The 26,328-nt window shown below is 39.0% G+C and overlaps 1 protein-coding gene across 1 annotated transcript in view; it reads left to right on the forward strand.

Moving 5' to 3' along the window:
- The window catches only part of usp34 (ubiquitin specific peptidase 34), a 723,586-nt gene that overhangs the window by 373,414 nt on the left and 323,844 nt on the right, over window positions 1-26,328 (forward strand). The window contains 4 exon segments of the mRNA XM_051919324.1: window positions 14,311-14,437; window positions 15,071-15,218; window positions 15,324-15,424; window positions 25,420-25,629. Of these exon segments, the coding sequence (XP_051775284.1) occupies window positions 14,311-14,437; window positions 15,071-15,218; window positions 15,324-15,424; window positions 25,420-25,629 (586 nt within the window).

Below are 26,328 nucleotides of genomic sequence, written 5' to 3' on the forward strand. Positions count from 1 at the left end.
GCCAAGATATCGAAGGAGTGGCTTCAGGACAACTCTGTGAATGTCCTTGAGTGGCCCAGCCAGAGCCCAGACTTGAATCCAATTGAACATCTCTGGAGAGATCTTAAAATGGCTGTGCACCGACGCTTCCCATCCGACCTGATGGAGCTTGAGAGGTTCTGCAAAGAGGAATGGGCGAAACTGGCCAAGGATAGGGGGGCCAAGCTTGTGGCATCATATTCAAAAAGATTTGAGGCTGTAATTGCTGCCAAAGGTGCATCGACAAAGTATTGAGCAAAGGCTGTGAATACTTATGTACATGGGAATTCTCAATTTTTTTATTTTTAATAAATTTGCAAAAACCTTAAATAAACTTTTTTCACGTTGTCATTATGGGGTGTTGTGTGTAGAATTCTGAGGAAAAAAATGAATTTAATCAATTTTGGAATAAGGCTGTAACATAACAAAATGTGGAAAAAGTGATGTGCTGTGAATACTTTCTGGATGCACTGTATATTCAATATATTCATCCTTTTCCAATTTCCTTTGTTGTTCTTCCTGTGAACATTGCCTGTATTGTATTGACTGGTTGTGGAAGTCGGCAGAAGAATTGTGCAGGAGAGAACATTCATATCGGTCAACAGCTGGAAAAGAAAAGACGGCAATAGTTTCATGTTAACACCTCCATACTCTATTAACCTTAGCAGAGTGCTACAAACAATAGACAAAAATTTGGATTAGCCTAACAATGAAATGAACTGAACCAAAAAAATAAGATCCATGCCATAGAACAGAATGTGTGCCATTGGAAAAAACTAAAATTATTTGTCCTTTTGTCAAGTATGTTTTGTGCTGCTTAAATACATTATATGAGCTGTTAACAGACATGGATGGCTGGCTTATTTCCTTATATATGAAAGATGCATATTGTCTTGAAACAATTTGTTATAGAAGGCGGTACCACCTGAGTTTTGCAAAAAAAGAAAAAAAAAGAAAGTGTAAACTGTTTTTGAAGCACTGCTCTCTGCAGGTACACAGCTACACACTGTACATATTTCTTTTGTGACATCTAGGAGGTACCCAGGAATCCAAGAGATGCGACTTCAAAATAAATTCTTGTAAACCATATATTCTCTGTGTTTGTTGACCTGTGAGATAATAGCATCTTTGGGATGCCTTATACAACTCGTTGGGGATGAAAGCTCCACATTACACTTTATCATCATGATGAGATCTTCAGGTTTCATCCATAGTTCAGAAAGTATTGTTCCTGTTACAGTAATAAAGGGAAATATAAACAACTATTCATTGCATTTGACAATATTAAACAATTTAACTAAAACATTTTACCCTCCTTGTTACTATAGTTACTTTAGTGGGTAAAACATTTTTATGGTCCATGGTTATTTGCAAAGAGCAAGAAAACAAAATTCCTATAGCACTACCATCTGTAACATGTAGCTGTTGATTATATTTAAATATGACCATTTCTTCCATTAATTTTGTGACCCTACTGAATATTGATTTACATTATTGTTTACCACATCAATCGTGTCTTTCTGGAGTGCTGAATTAATAAATGAATGGTTACAACAAGTTCAAGTAATTTCTTCATAGGTTGTATGGAATTCTGACTTCACCTGTATTAATACAAACCTCAGTCAATGAGTATTAAAAATGAGCTGTTTACCTAATTGGGTAAGTGATGTAAAATGCTTGAATTCTAAGAAAAATATTATATACAGTATTTTGATTGGTGGAAAAGGCACAACAGTCGGTAAATTGGGCTAAAAGTTAAAAGTTGATTTTCATGTCATGAGATTTTTAGTCTAACTAGTTTTCAAATTAGAGAGCTCATTTTCAGATGAGCTGAAAAATTGTAGGTATTGCAAACAACAGACAGACTTACAGGAGAGCCAAAAACGTTTTTTCCCCAATTGTCATTAGTCAAAATTTGTGTCCCCTTTCTGTCTTTGTACCTTTCATTGATAAGTCTTTCACTGTTTTCCCAATATTGCTGATCCAGATTGAGTGCATTTATGGTATTCAAAACTAAGTTAAAATGTTTCTGTTACTGCAGTTGCTGCTCCATTACTTTCACTTGAGGATAGTAATCTCATTCCTCCAGAGAGCTGAGGCCATACTTCATTTAAAGAAACTACAAAAAAGACTTCATATTTCTTGTGTGAAACTATAAAATAAAAAGCATTATGCCAAAAGCATTATATACAGTGTAAGTCATCTGAGCGCACCCCTAATCATTCCATTGCAATGAGTTTGTTTACTTTATTTCACAAAAATGCAAAGATATACAGTACCCAGTTTATGCTAATAAGATTAGGGAAGTGTAGTTGGCTATAAAAAGCAATTAAAGCTTGTGTCTTATGTTTTTAACGAATCACAAACAAAATCTTGGGGGAATCACTCTCCCACTAATTTCTTGCCAAGCCATAAATCAGAGGTGTCCAACACCGGTCCTGGTAGGCCTCAGTGGTGTCAGGTTTTCATTCTAACCTTTTTCCTAATCAGCCGAGCAGTTTTCACTGCTAATTAACTCATTTTCCCTTCACTTTAATAGCCCTGTTGTTAAGGATTTATTCCTCTGAATTGATTCTTTCTTCATTAAATGGCAGCCAAACAGAAATGAGATGTAAAACGAGCCAACAGATGACCAGCTAAATTGGAACATCAAACTTCACCCAATTTCACTCCAACCAGTTTCTTTATGAGAAACCAATTCTTGCTGTTAATTAAAGCAGTTATTGAATATCATGACTTGTTGCTGCTCTCATTCTGCCACAGCAGACTGTTGATTTTCTGTTTTTTCTAAGACCAGTGGCAAGATGTTTTGGTGACCTGAGCAAACTAACATGACCAAGACCTTCACCATTCTTTATTTTCCGGTTAGCTGGTCATGTGGCGGCTTATTTTGTGTCTCATTATTGTTTGGCTGCTCATTAAGAAAAAAGAAACAACTAAGGGGTTTGAGTCATGTCAATTAAAACTTAGGAAAAACAAGTTAATCTGTAGCAAAAACATCTCACTAATTGAGAAGATGGTTAGAATGAAAACCTGCAGCCACTTCAGCCTACCAGGACAGGAGTTGGACACCCCTGCAAGCTCATGTAGCTCTGCAGTAGTGCAGTTGTTTTTATTTATTTATGATTTAGGAAATAGGTAAAGTCAGAAAATACTTGCATAAATGCAGATAACAATGCCTTGTTAATCTAAATGTACTAGTGATTAGAACTGCCATGTGGATTGAGCATTCTGTAACAAGGCATAGAACTTTCAGTGGATGACAGGCTAATGGTAAAAAATATACAGTATCGTATAAAGTAGATAAGATAGTTTAATATGAGTCAGGCGCCGCCGCGAGTGGCAGCCTTTCCAGTAGCTCCGTGTATGACTTTATCTTTTTACCTTTTTTCCTGTATTTTTCTCTATTTCACTGTCAACTCCTACCACTTTCTTTTATGCGGACCAGTTCCCTGGACACTTTTTACACTTTTTTACTACTCTTTACTACTTGGAAATGGATTTTTACACGCCGAGACTCGTCTATTCAAGTAGTCAACTTCAAGCACTGAGAACAAATGCCCGAGCCGGTGTGGTCCCCTATTTACCTGACGAGGTAAGAAGGTCGTATCGTGGCAGCAGAGCCAGCGCTAAGATAAAAGCCAAGCGTCTAGAGAGAGAGTGGCGATACAAACCTTCGGTGCCTTCTGTGATCCTGGGAAATGTGAACTCGCTACCAAATAAGATCGACGAACTCGCTGCGCTGGTGAAAAATGTCAGGACCTACAGAGAATGCAGTTTGTTGTGTTTTACTGAAACGTGGCTAACAACTAACATCCCAGATGCTAACATGGAGCTACCTGGGTTTAGCACAGTTAGAGCGGACAGAGACGCAAATACCTGCGGGAAGCACAAAGGAGGTGGAGTCGCACTCTATGTCAATACAAGATGGTGCAACTCTGGACATGTAAACGTTAAAATCTCCTCTTGCTGCAGGGACATCGAACTGTTGGCCGTAAGTTTGCGTCCCTATTACTTGCCCAGAGAGTTTGGAAATGTCATTGTTATTACTGTTTACATCCCTCCTCGGGTGGATGTGGAGATAGCGAGTGACATCATCCACTCAGCTGTTGCTAAACTGCAAATGCAGCGCCCCGAGGCACTTGTGCTAATTGCTGGAGACTTTAACCATGTGACGCTGGACAAAACATTACCTGCCTTCTCCCAGTATGTGGATTGTAACACCCGGGGAAATAGGACTATTGACCTACTGTATGCAAACGTTAAAGACGCATACAGCGCCACCCCACTGCCTGCGCTTGGGAAAGCAGATCATAACCTGGTTCTGCTTCAGCCTCACTACAAACAAAGAGTGAGGGAGCTACCTACAACCACACACTCATTCAGGAAGTGGTCCCCCGAGGCAGAACAGGCTCTGAGAGAACTAGGGGGCTCTGCCCCCTGCTCGCTTCGCTCGCCAACCCCTGGCGTTGGGGCATGACAAAGAGTGAGATGTATGATTTACAGTGTGCAGGTTTGGATGATGCGTATAGAAACCAGTTCCCCATTAAAGCTGCATTTGCCATGACCATCAACAAATCACAAGGACAAACCATGGACAAGGTTGGCATCTACCTCTCTGAACCCGTTTTTGGACATGGACAACTTTATGTGGCCTTCTCACGTGTTCGACGTTCATCTGACGTTAAAGTTAAAATTATAAATGATCCATGCCAAGGAAGACTCATTCAAGGACAAGACACCATCTTTACTACTAATGTTGTATACAAAGAAATATTCCAATAAAACATTACTCTATGCCAAACACTCTATTTTTTAGCCTTGCTGTTGTGCGCGAGCCTCTTTTTTTTTTTTTTTTTTTTTTGGGTCTAGTTTCGTGTGCAATGTGTTTCGTGCTTTGCCTGCGTTTGACTACTTTTTTATGTGCCTTTTCCTTTTTTCGGTGCTCGTTGCGCCTCATTTCTTTGACTCCTTTTTTCTCTTTTTTCTGTGCTCACTCCTTTTTTCTGTGGTCTTGTCCGCCTCTCGCGGCCCCTCATCAGCCTCTCTCTGCCTCTTTTGTCCGCCTCTCGCGGCTCCTCAGCCGCCTCTCGCGGACTCTTTTTGCGCCTGCGCAGTACGTCTTTTTGCGGCTACGGCCCATGGCCGGATGTCCCTGCGTCCTTCCGGTTTAGCATTCTCGGTTAGTAATATGGATGCTTTGGAACTACGGACTGGGATATCCTGCAGGGGTCACATAGTGAGAACATTGAGGAGGTTGTTGACTGCACTACTGATTACATCAACTTCTGTATGGACATTGTAGTTCCAGTAAGAACAGTACGCTGCTATGCTAACAACAAGCCATGGATTACAAGTGACATCAAGGGCCTTTTGAACCAGAAGAAAAGGGCTTTTAAAGGCGGTGATCAGCATGAGTTCAAACGCGTGCAGAAGGAACTCTGAGTCCAGCTAAGGGCAGCGAAGGAGCAGTACAGGAGAAAGCTGGAGCAGAAGTTGCAGAACAACAACATGAAGGAAGTGTGGGATGGGATGAAGATCATCACTGGCTGCAGCTCGAAGCGGGGTGCCACCATCGAGAGAGATGTGGAGAGAGCAAACCAGATGAACATCTTTTTTAACAGGTTTGACCACCCTAACCCACTCTCACCTCAGAGTACTGCACCCTCCAACCATCCTTCTGCTGATACCAGCATAGGAGAGTTTCCCTCAATCCACAATTACAGCAGTTTTATTACTCTTTAATATTGTTTTTTTGTATCAGTATGCTGCTGCTGGAGTATGTGAAATTCCCCTTGGGATTAATAAAGTATCTATCTATCTATCTATCTATCTATCTATCTATCAATCAATCAATCAATCAATCAATCAATCAATCAATCAATCAATCAATCAATCAATCAATCAATCAATCAATCAATCAATCTATCAATCAATCAATGTATGTATGTATGTTCCAGCATCAGTTCCGAATGGCTGGAGCGCTTTTCATGAAACTTGGTACACATGTTTCTCATTGGTCGACTAAAAATGCTGTAGGGTGAAATCAACCCTAACCCACCCCCTTCTGGGTAGGGTGGGGGGGATGATCTTGTGTGCATGTTATCATCCAGTTGACACTTGGGATGCCCACCAGAGGGCTAACTAGAGGTGACTGCCAGCATTCTTTATGTTTGAGCACCACCGCACCCCTGTTGCTTTTGAAATTAGAGTTGGCCAGGTTGGCATCCCAAATATTTTTGGGATTCATTCTGTCTTTGTGACTTGAGCCACTATATATCTTATATATAAAGCAGACTGTAACAATCTTGCGGTCATGTATGTATGTTATCATCCAGTTGACGCCCAGAACGTTTCTGGTGTGCTCTGTAAAAGCAACCAACAGTTTTATCATGAAAAATCTGTTTGTCGTTTAGTTTGTTTTTGTTAACTATATTTTCATCTTGCATTGTTCTTATTGTAACAATGTTGTAGTGGTAATAGAATTAAATCAACCTAATAATAACATTAATTTAATTGACTTTTTTTTATGTCGTCAAAAATTCTGCATGTAATAACTTATTACTACACCACAAAACAAAAATTAATCTATCATTAAACCTTAAAAAAGGCTTAGCATTTCCCAACATTTTTACACTACTTTGAAAGTATTCCGCGATTATATTTTGATTAAAATAGGCTATTATATTATACATAAGAGAAGTAACCAATTTTATTTTTATCTACCATAAACATCCTACAATTATTTTGTGAATTCAGCGTCTCTCTTTGCGATTTTTGTTTTTTCATTAATGAATTAAATGTCATTTGTTTCGCAACATCATAGCTAATGTGTTGGTGTTATAAATTTTTCATAAAAAAGAAATAGGATTTTTATTTAATACGTTCAATATCAAAAACTAATTTAATTAAGTTATCAATATCAAAGATACAGTGCATCCTGAAAGTATTCACAGCGCATCACTGTTTCCACATTTTGTTATGTTACAGCCTTATTCCAAAATGGATTAAATTAATTTTTTCAGAATTCTACACACAACACCCCATAATGACAACGTGAAAAAAGCACATGTACATAAGTATTCACAGCCTTTGCTATGAAGCTCAAAGTTGAGCTCAGGTGCATCCTGTTTCCCCTGATCATCCTTGAGATGTTTCTGCAGCTTAATTGGAGTCCACCTGTGGTAAATTCAGTTGATTGGACATGATTTGGAAAGGCACACACCTGTCTATATAAGGTCCCACAGTTGACAGTTCATGTCAGAGCACAAACCAAGCATGAAGTTAAAGGAATTGTCTGTAGACCTCTGAGACAGGATTGTCTCGAGGCACATATCTGGGGAAGGTTATAGAAAAATTTCTGCTGCTTTGAAGGTCTGAATGAGCACAGTGGCCTCCATCATCCGTAAGTGGAAGAAGTTCAAAACCACCAGGACTCTTCCTAGAGCTGGCTGGCCATCTAAACTGAGCAATTGAGGGAGAAGGGCTTTAGTCAGGGAGGTGACCAAGAACCCGGTGGTCACTCTGTCAGAGCTCCAGAGGTCCTCTGTGGAGACAGGAGAACCTTCCAGAAGGACAACCATCTCTGCAGCAATCCACCAATCAGGCCTGTATGGTAGGCCAGACGGAAGCTACTCCTTAGTAAAAGGCACATGGCAGCCCACCTGGAGTTTGCCAAAAGGTACCTGAAGGACTCTCGGACCATGAGAAAGAAAATTCTCTGGTCTGATGAGACAAAGATTGAACTCTTTGGTGTGAATGCCAGGCGTCACGTTTGGAGGAAACCAGGCACCGCTCATCACCAGGCCAATACCATCTCTACAGTGAAGCATGCTGTGGGGATGTTTTTCAGTGGCAGGGACTGGGAGACTAGTCAGGATAAAGGGAAAGATGACTGTAGCAATGTACAGAGACATCCTGGATGAAAACCTGCACCAGAGCGCTCTTGACCTCAGACTGGGGTGACGGTTCATCTTTCAGCAGGACAACGACCCTAAGCACACAGCCAAGATATCAAAGGAGTGGCTTCAGGACAACTCTGTGAATGTCCTTGAGTGGCCTAGCCAGAGCCCAGACTTGAATCCGATTGAACATCTCTGGAGAGATCTTAAAATGGCTGTGCACCAACGCTTCCCAACCAACCTGATAGAGCTGATAGTGCTGCAAAGAGGAATGGGAGAAACTGGCCAAGGATAGGTGTGCCAAGCTTGTGGCATCATATTCAAAAAGACTTGAGGCTGAAATTGCTGCCAAAGGTGCATCAACAAAGTATTGAGCAAAGGCTGTGAATACTTATGTACATGTGATTTCTCAGTTTTTTTATTTTTAATAAACTAGCCAGCCGCATATTCAGGCCGCTTTTTAAATGATTTTTAAGCACAGGGAAAAAATGAACATTTGAAAAATCTGTAATTTAATAAACCACCAAGAAAAGTAATATTGCAACAATGCACGGTATGAACCAACATACAATTGTCCGTGACTGAAAACCGGAGGACCGCCGTCATGCCTTCTCCTCCCTGAGCGAGGGATGGGGGTGGACGGTGCTCGGGCGCGGAGGGCGGAACGGGAGGAGAGGGGAAGGACGCCCTCTCCGTCATGCTAGTCTGCTGATTTCTCATTCAGTACGCACTGCCTGCTCATGTGCCCACCCACAACTCGTCACCTGAGTCGTTTTCGTCTTTGCACAGTCCACATGCACCTCTGAGCCACGTGGACTTTTCATTGTTCTTTGCGGTTCTGGCTGCTTTTCTATATATAATCCACCAAGTCACCCGACCATGGTAGCGGTTGGGGAGTTGGGTGTGTACAAAGGGCAGGGACGTAATCAGGTTCAATGGCTTACCCACGCCTCTCTGCGCCTGGGTAGACTCACGTTGATCCATTCAGTGTAGCACGCGTGCAGTTACCTGATGCAGGAATCTGTATAACATTGAAAGAAGTGTTGTTTCCATGAAATACATTTGAAGCGGTGGCCATGGAAGGCAAATGAACAGTCAACGCGGCTCACTGCTGGATTGACGCCGTGTTTTGTGTCACCCGACCATGGCAATAGCGGGGGGGGGGGGGTTTGGGGGCTGTACAAAGGGCAGGGATGTAATCAGTGCAAGCGTATGACCCGCACTTACTGGGAATTCCTCGTTCGTGGGGAACAATTGCAAGCCCCGGTTTTCGTCACGAATGGGGTTCAACGGCTTACCCACGCCTCTCTGCACAGGAGTTCACCAGGACCGAGTTTGGGAAACACTGCTGAACACAGACGAAACCGACTCAGGTGAGGAGTTGGGGCGGGCAAAATAGTTGCAGCTATTGAATATTCAGTGTTGTTTGCCTGGATGTCTGATCTGCTCGGCGTGATCAGAAATAAAAGGAAAACAATGTGAAGGCAATGCCACAGGTGTTCCTGTGGTATATCGGGTCCACAGCTCCTCTTCAAAAGGCCATTTTTAAATAAATAATCATTGCGCTCACACCGCAGCGAGGGGCGTGGAAGCGTGGCTGAAACGGTTTCCGGGTGGAGTCATGCTGCGGGTGTTTCTCCCCTGTGCAGTGTGCGAGCGAGCGAGTGAGGAGAGAGAGAAAACCAGTACGTTAGAGTGAGCGAGAGCAGGCTCGAAGACAATGTGTTCCTGTGGTATAGCAGGTCCATAGCTCCCCTTCAAAAGGCCATTTTTAATCAGGCGACTGACAGTAGTGGAGTCAGGCACAGAGAAGGTCAGCTGCTTAGTGAGCGTCTCGACTGCTGCAGGGCCTGCATCGGTGAAGCAGGTGAGACGCTAATGAAAGAGAGGCACAGGGCTTATTGGTTTTTAAAGACTGCTTCCTTCATTGTGTTTTAACCTCAGTTTTAAAGGATTGTTTTAAGGATTCCATGGGATACCCCTCGCAAACTGTTTTACACGCTGCATATAGCGATTCACATCCGCGAGAAACATGCCTCTATGAACAGTCAACATGGCTCAGAGGTTCTTTTCGGACTCTACCACAGACGAACATAAATGATGCCGTTTTTTCTGTGTTGTCGTGTCCGAGTTGGTGGGCGTGGCTCTGTGAGTTGTCGTCGTATCCAATGGTCTTAGAGTTGGTGGGCGTGGCTCCGTCCTGCGTGCTTCCATGGGTGTCTTGCTTGCTCTGGCGGCGGCTTAGTGAATTATATATATAGATTTGCAAGTCTTGTATGCATGTTATCATCCAGTAGACACTTGGAATGACCACCAGAGGGCGAACTGGAGGTGACTGCCAGGATTCTTTGTTTGAGCACCACCGCACCCCTGTTGCTTTTGAAATTAAATGGAATTGGCCGGTTAATTGTGTCAACTGGATGATAACATATGTTTTGTCTTGGTAGAGTAATATTTTACTCTACTTTCCCCTTTTGTATTATTATTATGTAACCTTGGTCAGATTGCCTCAAATCTCTCAGACTTACCACTGTTTATAAGGTGTTGTACCATATAACTTCTCCCCACCTTCCCTTCTACATCTACAACCTCAGGCAATTAGGTGTAGTAAAATAGTTAGGAGCAGGAATTAAGTTCATAGTTTCAATAATGTATTATTGATAAAATTCATAAATAATAACAATATGCAAAGTACATTTGAATATTGGCAACCATACAACCTGATAAATGGTGATGTGTAGTTTCAAGCGGCACACAGACTTGTTAGTTACTTAAAATGTCTCTAGTTAAGGCATCATTTGTGGTCAGCTTTCTTCAGAACAGGCCACATGCCTTTCTCGATATGGCTGCCGAGCTGTGCTCTTCACTGTGTTGTCCTTTTCAGTTAATGCTGTGAGATAGTCTTTCATCAGTATGGTAAGAGAGAGAGAGGGTGAGGTAAATCAAGCAAATTTATAGGTTTTCTGTCCAACCCCTAGAGCCAATAGGGGGTTGTGGTACTTAAAGGCTTTTGATACAAGCCAGTTCCAAACAGCCATACTTCAGAACAATGGGGGAATAGAACACTTTCACACCTGCCTTCCAAACCATATATTAAGGTAAAGCTTGATAGTTTGGCAGCCTGGCTTTCCTGTGGGGGTTGAGAGAAACTTTAGCAGAGAAACACTTGCCTAATTGGTTTGAGGCACTTCCCACAACCCTGTCATAAAATTATCCCAAAAGGGGGAAAGGGGTTCTTAAACCATTGCTGTTAGTGTCAATAATGTAACACTAATATTACATTGTCTAAATTACAAATAAAGACATTCAAAATATTTATCAACTTGTATGCAAAATTTCACATCACAACACTATACATACAAGACCACAAGACAAGCACATTAGTGAGTCTTCATTGTTTGTTAATTTATTTTTAAAGTTGTGTTTTTTTAATTATATTTTGCTCATACAGTTTAAAAAAAAAAAAAAAAACAAAACCCTTTATTTTCCTCCCGGGCAACGCTGGCTATTTCAGCTAGTGTTATCTATATTACTAAACGACAGTTTAATTTATGCATGGCGGACGCACCGAAGCGCATGCGCACTGCGCCGCAGCACCCCAGAGTCAAACGCAGCGGCTTCCCAGAGTCAGTAGGTGGCGCCCAAACAACACAACCTGTAAACTAAACTTGCTCTAATCCACTGTGCCAGCAGTCTGTGTGGCATGTTCAATTATGATTCCTAACAGTAAACGACGCCTACCTAATGACACAACCACAGAACAACAAAGACGAGACCACATAGATAAAAACAATAAACGGAGGCTCCTACAACGCGCTTCAGAAACACCACACACAAAGAAGTCATGGCTCCAGACAACAAAGACGAGACCGCATGGATAAAAACAATACACAGAGGCTCCTACAATGTGCTTCAGACACACCAGAAGCAAAGACGTCACGGCTCCACAATGAAAGAGCTCAACTAATGGAAATACAAAATGAGCCCGTATGGATAAACACAATGAACGAGCGCACCCACAACGCGCTTCTGACACAGCAGAGGCAAAGGAGGCACGGCTCCAAATGGAAGGAGCTCAACGATTAGTAATACAAACATGAGTCCATATGGCTACGACCTGTAAACGAGCCCATATGGATAAAAACAATGAACGAAGGCGCCCACACAAAGAAACCGCTTTAGTACAAATAGGTTTATTTAATTGAATTAAAACTTTACCATGGCTATGACCTGTGAACTAAACCTGAGGTAAAGCGTGCACAACAGGTTGTACAGCCGCCCGAACGCGACCGCCCACACCACCGCATATACGACGACACAGCCATAGAAAAACAAAAAAGAGACTGCATGAATAAAAACAATAAAAGATGCGCGTTAAAATGAACTTTCCCAGGACGCACCCACCCTCCATGATATTTCATCCCTCCAAATATCGGAGGGAACAGAAAGTGATTGCCATTCTTGGATTTGCGATTCTTTTGAGAATCGCGGGCTTGCTAGTATATAAAGGAACATGTGCAGTGTTTGTTATGATTGTCTATTCAGTAATCGTACAACTTGGGGACCTGTTTCTGAATCTTTGATCACTGTCAATATTGACCCTGCCATAGAATCAGTGCCTTCTTCAGGGCTGTGTCTTGCCTTTCACCAGTGTTGTTGGGATAGGTTGTGGCCCTTTGGGGCCTTAAATTGGATCAAGTGAGTTTGAGAGCATTAAGGTAATATTAATAGATGATAATTCTTGAATTGTTAAACAAAATTTTTTTGTACATTTTATAAATGGAAATGTTTGCTCCTTTACATACTTTTTGCTATAAATCTCTTAAATTTCTTTCTAATAAAACTGCTCATATGGATAGTTGGTATCAGCTTGTGCTAATAATTACATAGTTGGGATCAGTAAAAATTAGGATTGTCAAATCGAAAGTCACTGTTCGAATACAATTTGAATTTATTTAAAAAAAGATCTTATTCAAAGGACAACACTGACATTCGTTTGTAAAAGAACTGTTGTTAGTTTTACTCTCACTAATTTTGGCATCAAGTTAATACAGATGTACTGTGCAATGCTGCAGTATCTTGTAGGTCTGTTTTTACACTTTTGTAATTTTGAATTGATAGCTTGTTATCTTCATTAGTAAAACTTAAAGCCAGACTCCTTCACAATGTGTTATTTCCCTATTCCACTACTCTGCACTTTGGACCTATAAGTGCACTTGGCAGTTTTTCTAAATGCTTTTCAATGCCCTAATGGTATCGTTTTGCATCTGATTCTGTCCCATTCATTTATAAACCTGAGACACCTGACTGTAGTTTAATGCTGAAACCTTCTCATTAAAGCAAATGGAAAATCACTGTTATAATTCTGATTTTCCTCTTATTGCAATGCTTTAAAATCCCTAACATACAGTGTTAAAGTGCCAACACACCATGTCCCACAAGCAGTCTCCATCTTGTGTGGCTGCCGGTTTGACACATAACGTCTAAAACAATGAGGTGTAATTAAAAATATTCAGACCTTCTTTATTACAATTTTGCTGCATCTGTATAGGAATAAAAAGTAGATTGTATAGACCCTGACTTGGTACTGTGATGATCCAACTTTTCTGGGTGTATCTACAGGTGCTTTCTGGCATTTTATTCTGAATGGTGCAATATAAATAATACCCTGCCTCTGTCCATTGGACACCTTTAAAATAATTAAACAAATGTGCCTTCAACCTACCTGCTTCTTGCATGCTCTTTTACTTTTCTCTCTATTTTCACCCTGTCATGATCTTACTGACTTACCCATATTTCTCTTGATCCTTGTCAGGATAGCGACCCACAAAAGTAGCTGCTGAACGGAGCTTAAATCCTTATGAGCCACATAAATTTGTACTTGGCTCTGCTACATTATTATTTATATACTTTTTTTTTTAATCCACGGTGCCACTGCAAAGTATGACTTACCCATATTTCTCTTGATCCTTGTCAGGATAGCGACCCACAAAAGTAGCTGCTGAACGGAGCTTAAATCCTTATGAGCCACATAAATTTGTACGTGGCTCTGCTACATTATTATTTATATACTTTTTTTTTAATCCACGGTGCCACTGCAAAATATGAAGTGCTTATGATAATGTTTTGTGTGTTCCGTTTGTGCAGCTCAGCTGGTATCCTGCACTACAAATGTATTATGACACTTATTTAATAACAGTTTCCTGAGACACATCATGCCCAGAATCATTAACCTATGTTTGAATATATATATATATTAATATTTACTTATTTTTCATTGGAATATTCAAACCTTATTTTTTGGCTATTTTGACAGCCGTAGTGTACATTGTCCAAAAGATGGTATTGATGCACCCCCATCTCCAAATTAAGATCTTTACCTGTTTTACAGGTTTGCTTATCACCTGCGCCAGTGGCAAATTGAGGGGACAGGAATAAGCAGCCACTTGAAAGCACTCAGTGACAAACAGTCTTTGCCTCTGAGAATTGTTTGCCAACCAGCTGGTCTGCCTGACAAGGTAAGAAACCTTTTTTAAATTGCAAAAAATATTTACCTGCTGCATTTATTGACCAGTATTTTAGATTTTCTGGAGCATAGTCTTCCTATTTCTTACTTCTTTGGATGTATGTCTAGCACATCATAGCTTTTGGACCAGAGTTTAATGGGAGGTAGGGGTTAAGTGTTACCTGGGAGTCTGAAAGCTTGCAATAAAGTCACTTTTCAAAATGTGTGCAAAATTGTTTTTGTGAAAAGGAGAGAATAATAACGTCTTGTATTTTCTACTTTTATTGATTTGTTAGTACAATAAAGCATTTCTCTGATGCAAGTAAAGTATTATAACTTTCTTGTATTTCTTCTTCTTAGCCATCATTCTGAAAATCTTTGTTTCACTCTTCAACAACATCTCCATCTAGATATAACAAAGATAATCATCTGTGTTAAATGAATTAGCCTAGGTTCTTTTTTATTATTAGTATATCTCAGATAACTTCATTACGCCAATGAATTTGAATTTCAACACAAAAAATAAATTTGCTGCTTTTTAAAAATGGTTCTCTTATATTGTTAAATCTACAGATTTTATGCAGCATTTGGAAATTCTGGCATCTAGCTGTTGTTTTTATCCATATATTCTCATCTGCTGTTACAGATGACAATAGAGATGTATCCAAGTGATCAAGTAGCTGACCTAAGAGCAGAAGTTACTCATTGGTATGAAAACCTTCAGAAAGAGCAAATGAATCAGCAAGCTCAACTTCAAGAATTTGGGCAGAGTAGCCGACAAGGAGACTTTCCTGGTATATGTGTTGAGCATTTCCTTGATTATTCTTTGCAAAGATTTTCAATTTTAATAAAGTCTTTTGAAAATAATTTAATTCTTATTTTATTCTGAAATTATTAAGGTGGACTAATGGGACCTGTTCGAATGATCTCTTCTGGTCATGAGCTAACTACTGATTATGATGAAAAAACTTTGCATGAATTGGGGTTTAAAGACATGCAGGTAATGGCTTTATACTTATTGCTTTGTTGCTACCCATGTTTTTCAGCAAATTGGCTGTTGTTATATTAAGCTTAGAAAATAGAAGGAATGGTGTATAATAAATACAGAATACAATGGCAAATTATCCAAATTCCACCTTTAATGCAATTTTGAATTGTATGTCTAAATGAGTACAAATAGAAGAAAATGCAAAATATTATCTTGCATGCACATACCGTGGTCTTATAAAACCATTCATATTTCCACAGTAAAATATGTATATAGTATAGTGAGGTGCACAATTCAGTTTTCCACTACCAGTAAAACTACTGGAAACAGTAAGATGGAAAAGGAAGACCATCTTGAATGCCAAAAACAATGTTTGCAAGAAAATGACAATTGCATGTGTAATTATTCTCATTTTTATTATTTAACATCCTTTTTATTATTTAATCAAATGTCCGTATGATTGCATAAATTGGAGTTAGGTGAAATTATAACATATTCTTCATATCTATAATAAATATTTCTGTATATGTGTATAAATTAAAATAACAGTGACTGTAATTATACTCCAAATGTATATTAAGAAGTGTTGAAGGTCCAGTCTGTCTTTGTAATCAGAAATATTCACTAAGGTCTAGTTTTAGTTAGACTTATTTAGTCTGAAAGTTGTATGTTGTATTGGAAAGACATGTAGCCAGCAATGATGTGACATAAAGCAAAGTTGAAAAGGTCTGAAGGTAATATGATGATGTGAATGTAGTTTCTCTGAGAGAGAAGACAACAAATGCAGAATTGAAAGAAAGAATTAATTAAGAGGCAATAAGTTGTGTGGTAAAAAGAAGGTTGTTTTTATTGTGTGTGTATGGAGAGAAACATGGTGTGTGAGCGGTGTTGATGGGTTTGATTGGGTTTTATAATGTTGGTAGTGTTGGGGTAGGTTGTGTGTGTGCCATTAACTTGAGAGGAGACATCTAGAGTCGGAGGAAACTCTGTGGTGGCACACAGATAGTGTGAACAGCATCTTGGAAGGTTTGTGTCTTTTACCAAGTGGCGAAGGGACAGGTTGCGCAGTGGTGGGGCTAATGCAGCAAGGCAGAACTGATGGGACAGCATGAATGTGTGCACAGACCAGTGTAAGGTTCAAAGAAGGGATAAGTCCACATGGCAAGGGCATGGTTGACCATGTTTTGCTGTCATGTGATTTGACTGGCAGGATAAAGGGGAGTTGGATTTACAGAACGGGCAACAGAGTGTTTTAGATGGGGATCGAGTAGGATAAGATCTGGAAATGATAATGCCTGGGGGTGTTAGGAAGAGAGACAGTAGCTGCTTGTTGGTTATAAATACTTCAAATTGTATATTTTGTAATGAAGTTTGTGAAAGTGGCAGATAAAGTTTAGATGAGAAGGGAGCCAGATTATTCTCCTAGATGAAATGGAGAGGACTTATTTCAGTGAACGGCAAAGTTGCTTTTAAAAGAAATATTTTGTGAAGTGTTTGAAGAAGAATCTCATCTTTTGCTTGACATCTGGGAAATTGTGCTAAGTGTGAGTGATTGGATGAGTTTCCTGTCTTAATGAGGAAGTATATCTGTTAAAGTGTGTGAGTTGTTTGTGCTGTAGTGGATGCAGGATCAGGTACCTCACCTAGCTTGGTCTGGTCCAAAGAGTACTTTCTCTGTGACAAATTGGCCCCTGGGCAAATATATTTTATCTAGAACGTCACTGTATGCTTTAGCATTAGCACATTCCTTTACTGGAATTAAGGGGCCATGTCCAAACCACAAAAACAGTTTCAGGCCATTATTTTTTCTCCACCAAAGTTTATGGTTGGCACTGTGCTTTCAGGCAGATATTCATATGCCAGTCTTTCACATGCTGATCCTTGATTTGTAACTCTAGCGTCCAATAGCAGTGTGCTTTATACCGCTACAGTCAACATTTAGCTGGTGCATGGTGATCTGATCGTAGGCTTCTGTTTGATTCCCTGCCTGGGTGCCAATGCCATCAAGCTCATAATGAACAGTTTTTCGGCTTACACTGCTTCCAGAGGCAATGAGGAATTCAGTAGTACGTACTTGTAGTCAAGGACAGGTGATATTTATGCACTGTGTTTTTCAGCCTTCAGCAGTCCCATTCTCTGAGATTGTGTGGCCTAGCACTTTGTTGCTGAGCTGTTTTTTCTTCTAGATATTCCGACAGTCATCACAATTATATTTGATCAGAACAGCTTTAGCAGCACAGAAATTTGACAAACTGACTTGTTGGAAAGGTAGGATCCTATGACAGTGCCACCTTGAAAGTCACTGAGCTTTTCAGTACAACCCATTCTACTTTCATTGTTTGTCTATGGAGATTGTATGGCTTTATGCATGATTTTAGGCACCTATTAGCTATGGGTGTTGAAGAAGTATGCAAACCCACTAAAAAAAACAGGAGTATCCACATTTGTAGTGCATGTTTTGTGTTAGTCTACTCACTAAGTCACGGTCCTCAGTTCTAATACTCTGTGTCAGACTTCTCTTAAAGCAGGAGTGAGCAACGTTGGTCCTGGAGGGCTGCATTGACTGCAGATTTATGTTCCAACCTAGTTGCTTAATTAGAAAACAATCCCTGCCATAACAACAGACAGCTTCTTTACAGCATTTTCACTGGCTGATAGGCTACTGCACCGCAACACAACTCTGCTCGGCAACATAAGTAAAATGGGACTTCCACCTGCAGATATAGTCATTTAAGTATGTGAGCAATTCACCATTCTAGTGTTTAGATCTGGCAGTGCCATGCTGATGGTGTATGCGCCCAAAAAGAAGAAGCCTTTGATTTCAGTCTGTAACAGCCTGTTTAAAGTTTTGCAACTTGTCAAATAGATTGCTGAAGGGATATAAGCAGACACACAAATGCTGGTGAATCATGTCTTCTTGGTATCTTGTTGTCACTTAAATATTTTCAGTTTTATAGCACACTTGTTTAGTTACACCTTTGTGAAAGTGTTTATATTCCAATAAACACTTAAATGAGATCAAATCAGTCTCTGCCTCTCTCGTGCATGCAAACACATATTCATACATGAAAACGTCACTATTTGAAAACACTATGCCATTTGAACATGATTTGTCATTTGAACGTTTTTTTTTCCAGATCTAGCCTGTACTCCGTGTTATGAAGCATGCGCCCTAAAAAGTCTGCATTTTCAGTACTCACAAAATACATGTATGTGAGCAACAGTACCGAGAATGCAGTCAGACTTTGTCAGCATGCCTATGTTGATAATACACAGGAAGCTCTTCAGTCTACTTGTGTCTTTACTCTGTAGGAAGATAAGTAAATAAATATATACACTGTGTGTGCAATTATTAGGCAAGTTGAATTTTTGAGGATTAATTTTAATATGGAACAAATACAGTGCTATAAGTCAATCCAAAATGTTGTTAAACCTGAAACCTGAATGTTTCACAAAGGAATTGTGAGTGTGAACATCATCAGGGGAATACATATGTGTGCACAACTATTAGGCAACACTGTGGAGCAGTGACTACAGCCTCCCAGAAACGTTTCAGAGAGGTATTTTGTTTTTCTTCCCCGTAAATCTCCCGTTTAAGAAGGGCCCACAAGGTCTCAATAGGGTTTGGGTCAGATGAGGAAGGGGGGCCATGTCATTATTCTTTCATCTTTAAGGCCTTTACTGGCTAGCCATGCAGTGGAGTACTTCAATGCAAGCGATGGAGCATTGGCCTGCATAAAAATCATGGTCTTCTTGAAAGATGTAGACTTTTTCCCGTATCACTGTTTGAAGAAAGTGTCTTCTAAAAACTGGCAGTAGGTTTGGTAGCTGATTTTGAGTTCATATTCAACGCGTAAAGGTCCAACTAGCTCATCTTTAAAAATACCAGCCCATACCAGTACCCCACCTCCACCTTGCTGGATTCTGAGTCAAAGTGGAGCTCTGTGCCTGTTACTGATCCACTGGCCCATCCATGTGGTCCATCAAGAGTCACTCTTACCTCATCAGTACATAAAACCTTTGAAAAAAATCTGTCTTCAGATATTTCTTGGCCCAGTCTGGACATTTCAACTTATGTTTCTTGTTCAGTGGTGGTCAGGTTTCAGCCCTCCTTACCCAGGCCATGTCTTTGAGCACTGAACACCTTGTACTTTTGGGCACTTAAGATAGGTTGCAGTTCTGGAATATGACAGCACTGGAGGATAATGGGTTCCTGGAAGCTTCACGTTTGATTCTTCTCAAATCTTTGGCAGCTAATTTGCGTCTTTTTTTCTCAACACATTTCTTGCGACCCTGTTGACTATTTGCAACAAGACGTTTGATGGTTCTGTGATCACACCCCAATATCTTAGCAGTTTCAAGACTTTTCAGAGTCGGTTAAATCACTTTTTTGGCCCATTTTGCCTGAGGAAAACTAGCTGCCTAATAATTATTCACTCCTTCATATAAGGTGTTGATCTCCTTAGGCCACACCCTCCCTCATTACACAAATACACATCACCTGACATGCTTAAATCCAATAAGCATTCAAGTTTATACAGCTTGGAGTTGGAATATACACATAAAAATGATGAATGGTAAAAATACTCACTTGCCTAATAATTGTGCACACAGTGTAGTAGGTAAACAACATTCAATGTGGGGTTTATATAAATAACATAGAATTATTTTTCATATAAAGACCATCAATAAACATAATCACCAACAGAACTTTTGGCAAAATACCTTGGCAAGCTCTGTAGGCCCTGCTGTTTTGTTTAAGGGCGTGTGTGTGGCAGATTCACTGGCAGGATGACGCCCAACCTGTTGCTATATCCAAATGCTGCCATCTTTCACCTTTACGCCTTTGCAGCTGCGTTGGTTCTTATGTGTGAGTGGACGTTTCTTGCGGGGTGGACTTCTGTTCTCTTTATCCAATGCAGAACCCTCATCCTCATCTGAGTTCACCTCTTTATTTGAAAACAGCAGTGTCAGATTGGGAGGAGAGTGAACACGACTGGGAGAAAAAACTGAATATATATTTAAAAAAAAAAAAAAGCTAACCTTTACAAGTACCATAAATTTATACTGGCTATTACAGACTCAATCAAATGTGTGTTTTTATTCTATAATAGTAACAATAAGAGCAGCTCACTACTAAAAACAGTAAATCCTTAAGGGCTCGGAATCAAACCCGCAATCTCTTGATTATGAGTCATCAGTTCTTACCACTGCACCACCCAAATAGTCATGTCAGCATTGTACCCTAACCCGATTTCTTTTTTTTCGGTTATATTCTTGAATAAAAGCGCACTTGTTTTGTTATACTTGTACCTTTTGTGAAAGTGTTTATTTGATATTTGAACTTCAGTCTTCACACATTATACACTTCATGTCAAAATTTTGTCATTAGTACTATATCATGAAAAAGTTTTTGTTTTAGCTAAGTGTTCAACATTTCTTGCCTTGCATTTCTTGTCATTATACATTTACCCAGCTCATTGTAGACACAGAACACACATGAATTGCATGTGTTCCAAATAACTTCAGACACCTGACACCCAGATAAACAGACTTGAGCTGGGAAAACTTTTTGTCCGACTTGAGCTGCGGTGGTGAGGGGGATGGGATAGCAGGCTGCATGTGCTGATCGACATTTGCAAAAGAAAAGATGCTAATGGAGAGGTGCAAAAGAATTTAAGCTGGCCTGGGGTTACAACTTTTTTCATAGTCTTCAGGGATTTTGTGTTAAACCAAATAGTACATGGTGAATGCACACAGATGTAAATGGAAACAACCTAGATGAGGAACTAACTGCTGGTTCTCTTGTAATTTGCATATTTTTGCTAATAAGGAGCAATTAAAAACAGTGAATGTAGCCATTCAAGGCTAAAATAAGCAATTAAGGATTCAAAATGTTAACAATCCAGACAACTAAAATTAAACAGAAAAATGTCATTTTAGTCATAAGTGCCTTTTTAGCAATAATTGACATCTCATTTAGCAGTTGGATTGGAACAAAAACTTGTAGACTACAGGGGCCATTCAAAATTGATGATACTCACCTCTGTCTAAAAGTAAAGTCAGTGATGCCTAACATTACAAGGAGAGAGGGAAGGATTATCCTTGATCAAGAAATGTAGTTTTATGGACAATGCTGCACATACAGATATGTATGATTATATCTAGTCGGTATTTTTTATGGTCCTCAAGAGTTTCAAGTTCTTCCACTACTGATAAGTTGCTCTCCTTTTCTTCAGGGCCTATGTCAATTGCCAAAGTGTATACTTTAGTCTATCCTACTCTTGACTGTTGCCTGACTGGCTGTGGAGTCAGAATACAAAACTCTCGACTCCTCAAGTTATGGTACATCAGACCCTGGCTCAGACTCCTCAATTTGTAATTAGACCAATATACAGTAAAACCTTGATTATCCATCAGGGGTTGGGACCGAGGCTGTGACAGATAAAGAGAATAAACAGATAACAGAACAGGTACTTTGAAAAAGGTTTATACAGTAGATTAGTCATATTTATTTACAAAACAAAACTATATTAATAAAATATAATGTAGTTTTAACAAAATTTATTAATTCATATAATATTGTAATGACCAGCCTCAAGAGGTACTGGAGTTTTGTATGTTTTACTTGGAGTTTTTGTTCAGTAACAAATGGTGCCCTGTCTTATATGCCATTATCTGGGTTACGGCACACAACTCCAAAGCAAAAAAAGACAGCTTTCCTACCAATCAGTTTTTCTCCTGCCATTGGCATTCTTTTTTTCTCTATATCGCAAATACTCTTGCTTATTGTCTCCTGACTTCCTACTCAAAACTTCTTTTTCCACCGCACCTTTTTTTTCCTAACTTCTCCTGTCACTCATCTCCTATGAGGTGTGTCCAACCCTTACAGAACAGAAGCCCTTCATCCAGACACATCACATACAGCATTCATTCCACCCTTTCTGCTCCCATACAGCACATCACAAGCTGCCTGAATGTCACAATGTATTATGAAAATATAATATTAAAGAATTATAAAGAAAATGACAATGCAGAAGAACATTACCATTAATACAGAATAACATTACCGTCAGTGGCTTCCATTTTCAGTACATTTTTCAATTTTGACGGCATCACACTTTATATCGTTCACTGTTCTTCCTACTCTGTAAATTGAAGCAATACTTGAAACATTTTCGCAATTTCGTAAATGTTTAATAATTTCAATTATTGTGACGGTTCCAACACCACATGCATACTTTTATCGGCCATAACCAGTATAGTAAAATAATTATAATAGATGAGAAAAGGTACGAAACACTATTAAAACTGAAGGTACATAACTGACAGTGTGGTGCTGGGGAAGAACACTACGCATTATCACAAGGGAAAGTTGTAGTACAGTAATAGGTAGGTGCTGGCATGCACAATTTTTTTTTGGCCCTAATGGTTAATGGAGACTGATTTTTAATCAAGTAACGGATAATCAAGGTTTTACTGTATATTACTATGTTGATTGAACGCAAACAGCATACAAGATGCCAGGCATTTCATCACTTCCAAGTACAGCTATAACATCTTTGGGTGCAAACCTTTTTAAATTTGATGCTGTTGTAGGTGAATTCTTTTTATTTTTTGCATCACATACTTTTTCACCATCATCTTCTACAATGTACTGACACAGACATTTCCTAAGTGTTTAAAAATTGCCAACTTTGTTAAAACTCTTTTTGCCATTGTGTATTTGTGCAAGGGCTACAAACTTCTATAAATATATAATATTTTTAAATTTGCAAAAAACAAGAAATCAGTCTTCAATGTAAATTAAAATGTACCCTGAAAAGGTAAAATACTTTAACTGAATTAGTATATGTAAAATTGTAAATGTTAACACATTATATTATAATTTACATTTAGTCAGGAATTGTACATTTTTAATGATTCCGACTCCAGCAACCCAATAATTGCTTCCAACTCTGACTTCCAACTCCACAGCCCTGGGCATAACACCTGTATCTCATTCTTCGCCTCGTGAGTGGTGAGCTCATTTGGCGGCACCACATATAAATTGTTTGGGCTGATTGGGCTATGTTGTGTGTTTTGTCTACTCATCAGTCATAAGGAAATACAACTCCAAGGAGTAAAGTACATTAAATGAAACTTTTACTAATTAAATAGGTGTGTGTAATTTTTTATACAGAAATATATTTAACAAAAAAATAAACCATTATTGATATTTTTAAACATAATATAGGGGTTTTATACATTTATATACAACCCAATTCCAAAAAAGTTGGGAAAATGAAAACAAAATGTACTGTTACCCAGTAACACAATTTGCTTGTCTTTGTTCATGTTTCCTAGTCTTTTCATCACGTCCATGAAAGCATGTGCTAATTATTTTTAATTGTTGCTCGATGGCACTGGGGTCTTTTGGAAATTTCAATTGGACTTTATTTATATAAGCAGCAAAGCACGAGGCACCATTTTCAAACTGTACCTGGTGCAGTTGAGTAACAAGTACAGTGTGAAATATTCAATGATAAATACAAGCTATACCGATTCTGTTAAAGATGGATACATTTTTAAAAACATGGTTAGACTATTATATGTCTGACAGTGTCAAGAATAAAAAGAAAAATAGATTGAACAGTGATTCATATCTCAAATATGGTTTTACTGTTATTTCAAATGAACCCCAGTATGTAGTTTTGTCTAGAAGTGTTTTCAAAAAAAAGTATGAACTGTGGTGGGTTCAGCGTAGCAACTGAATTTTGATGCAGATATTTCTGTTTTGAACAGTAATTCAGCTTGCTTTTCAGTGTGTGACATAATCATTTAGTAAAAACCTTATCAACAATGTTCAGTCTTTCACCTTGCCCCAGCTTAAGATTGTCAAATTGAATCAATAGATGGAACACTGGTTCATACTTGAATGCAATAATACTTCTTTTATAGTAAGACATTAATAAAAGCATTAATAAGGCATTTTTTGTTTTATTTTAGAAATCCTGTCATGACCCCCCAGCTCTTTATTGCGAACCCCCAGGGGAACCACTGTTCTAGGGAAATGGTTATTTTAATTTCTTGATGTCTTTTTTGACAACAAACATTTTTTGCCACTTGTATGTGGAAGTAATACATACAGTGGTACCTCGGTATATGTCAGCTTTGGAATAATTCCAAGTTAGCATACGTCCTGTTTGGACGCGAAAAATTTTGCTTGGTATACGACCTTTGTTTGGAATACGACTTGCGTGCTAGAACACCGCGTGCTACCCTTGTTTACCTCTCTCGAGACAAAGCCAAGACTGCCTGTGGTATAGCGGGTCCGCGGCTTCAAAAAAAAGGCCCAGGTTTTAAATCCGTATAGCCATGTCATTCTCCGTGGGCGTGATTGCACGACCGTGGGGAGTTAATGAGGTAGTTGGAGCAAGTCGCACCTGCACGTGTGGGTGCGATCGTTCCCAATTGCTTCGTTGGCTTCCTGCTGCGTGTGATTAAGGCGCTATGCCCATGGAGGCGTGGGTGGATGTATATATACCGGTCGGCACCAGGAAGGGGGGGATAGATGGATCAAGGAAAAGAGGAAGATAAAGGAGGTTAAAGGATGGGAAAGAGCAGTCTTAGCAGGCATTCGACTCTTCTCAGCAAGGTTAAACTTTCATTTATTTCATCTAATTGCTTTTGTATTTATGTATTTTAGTATTAAGCAGTGTTTAAATTATTTTATACAACCCCATCAATGTATAATATGCCAATAACAATAGGATTTTTTTTTCATGGGAACAGATTAATCATTTTCCCTTTATTTCTTACGGGAAAAATTCATTTGGTATAAGTCCTGTTTGCTATAAGTCCAAGGATCTGGAAGAGATTAAGGACGTATACCGAGGTACCACTGTACTTTGATATTTTGGGATATGGGATTTTTTATGTAGTACACAAATATATGTATTTTTTAATGATTAACTGAAACTTGGATATAATACTTCTAATATTCTGATTTTGAAAATAATTCCCAGATGGTGTTTGTTTCCTTGGGTGCTCCTAGAAGAGAGCGTAAAGGTGAAGGTGTACAACTTCCAGCTTCCTGCCTTCCTCCTCCTCAAAAAGATAATATTCCAATGCTATTACTGCTGCAAGAGCCTCATCTCACCACATTATTTGACCTGCTTGAGATGCTTGCATCATTTAAACCACCGTCTGGAGAAAGATCTCTAGAGGATGCTGAGGTATAACTGCCATTTTCTATACACCTCTGATAAATAGCAGTATATTGTCTGATAAATATTTAGCATTCTATAAAAGGTGCCAAGAAGAAATTATACATTTTGTAATGTTTCATTCAAATATACTTTTTAATACTTATAACTTTATTACAAAAAGTTAGAATTTAGATTAAATTCATTTTAATTTTACAGTTTCCCTGAATGTAACCCTGCATAGCACCATTCTGCTACTTTAATGTCTTCCAATTGTGATCAAATAGCTGTTTTGGGGATAGATGAGCTCTCTCTGTTCTGTTTTTTTTTTTTTTTAACTAGTGACTATAGTTCTAATGTTGATAATGTAACATTTACTCATCTACTATATGTAGTGTTCTGGATTTTTGTCAGTAAAGAGAATAATGTGGAATACTAGGAGGATTAAGCATTGTTATGAGAAACTGAGAAAAGTTGCAACAATTTTATTCCTTGTCAAGTTTGATAGAAATGGGCACTTTTTACTTTGTTAAAAAGAGATTTTTAAACCTTTCAGGGAGGGAAAATAAAGAAAAAAATCACATTGTTATACAGTGTTCTACTTTATCATTTGTATTTTTGAAAAGGTATTTTGTATGTTTAACTGTGTTATCATTTATTGAAAAACAGTGCTTAAAAGTAGTTTTCATCCTCAAAATTAGTCAGTACTTTTTATACCGAATATGCTGT

The sequence above is a fragment of the Erpetoichthys calabaricus genome, chromosome 15 (genome assembly GCF_900747795.2).
Source record: "Erpetoichthys calabaricus chromosome 15, fErpCal1.3, whole genome shotgun sequence".
NCBI classification, from domain to species: domain Eukaryota; kingdom Metazoa; phylum Chordata; class Cladistia; order Polypteriformes; family Polypteridae; genus Erpetoichthys; species Erpetoichthys calabaricus.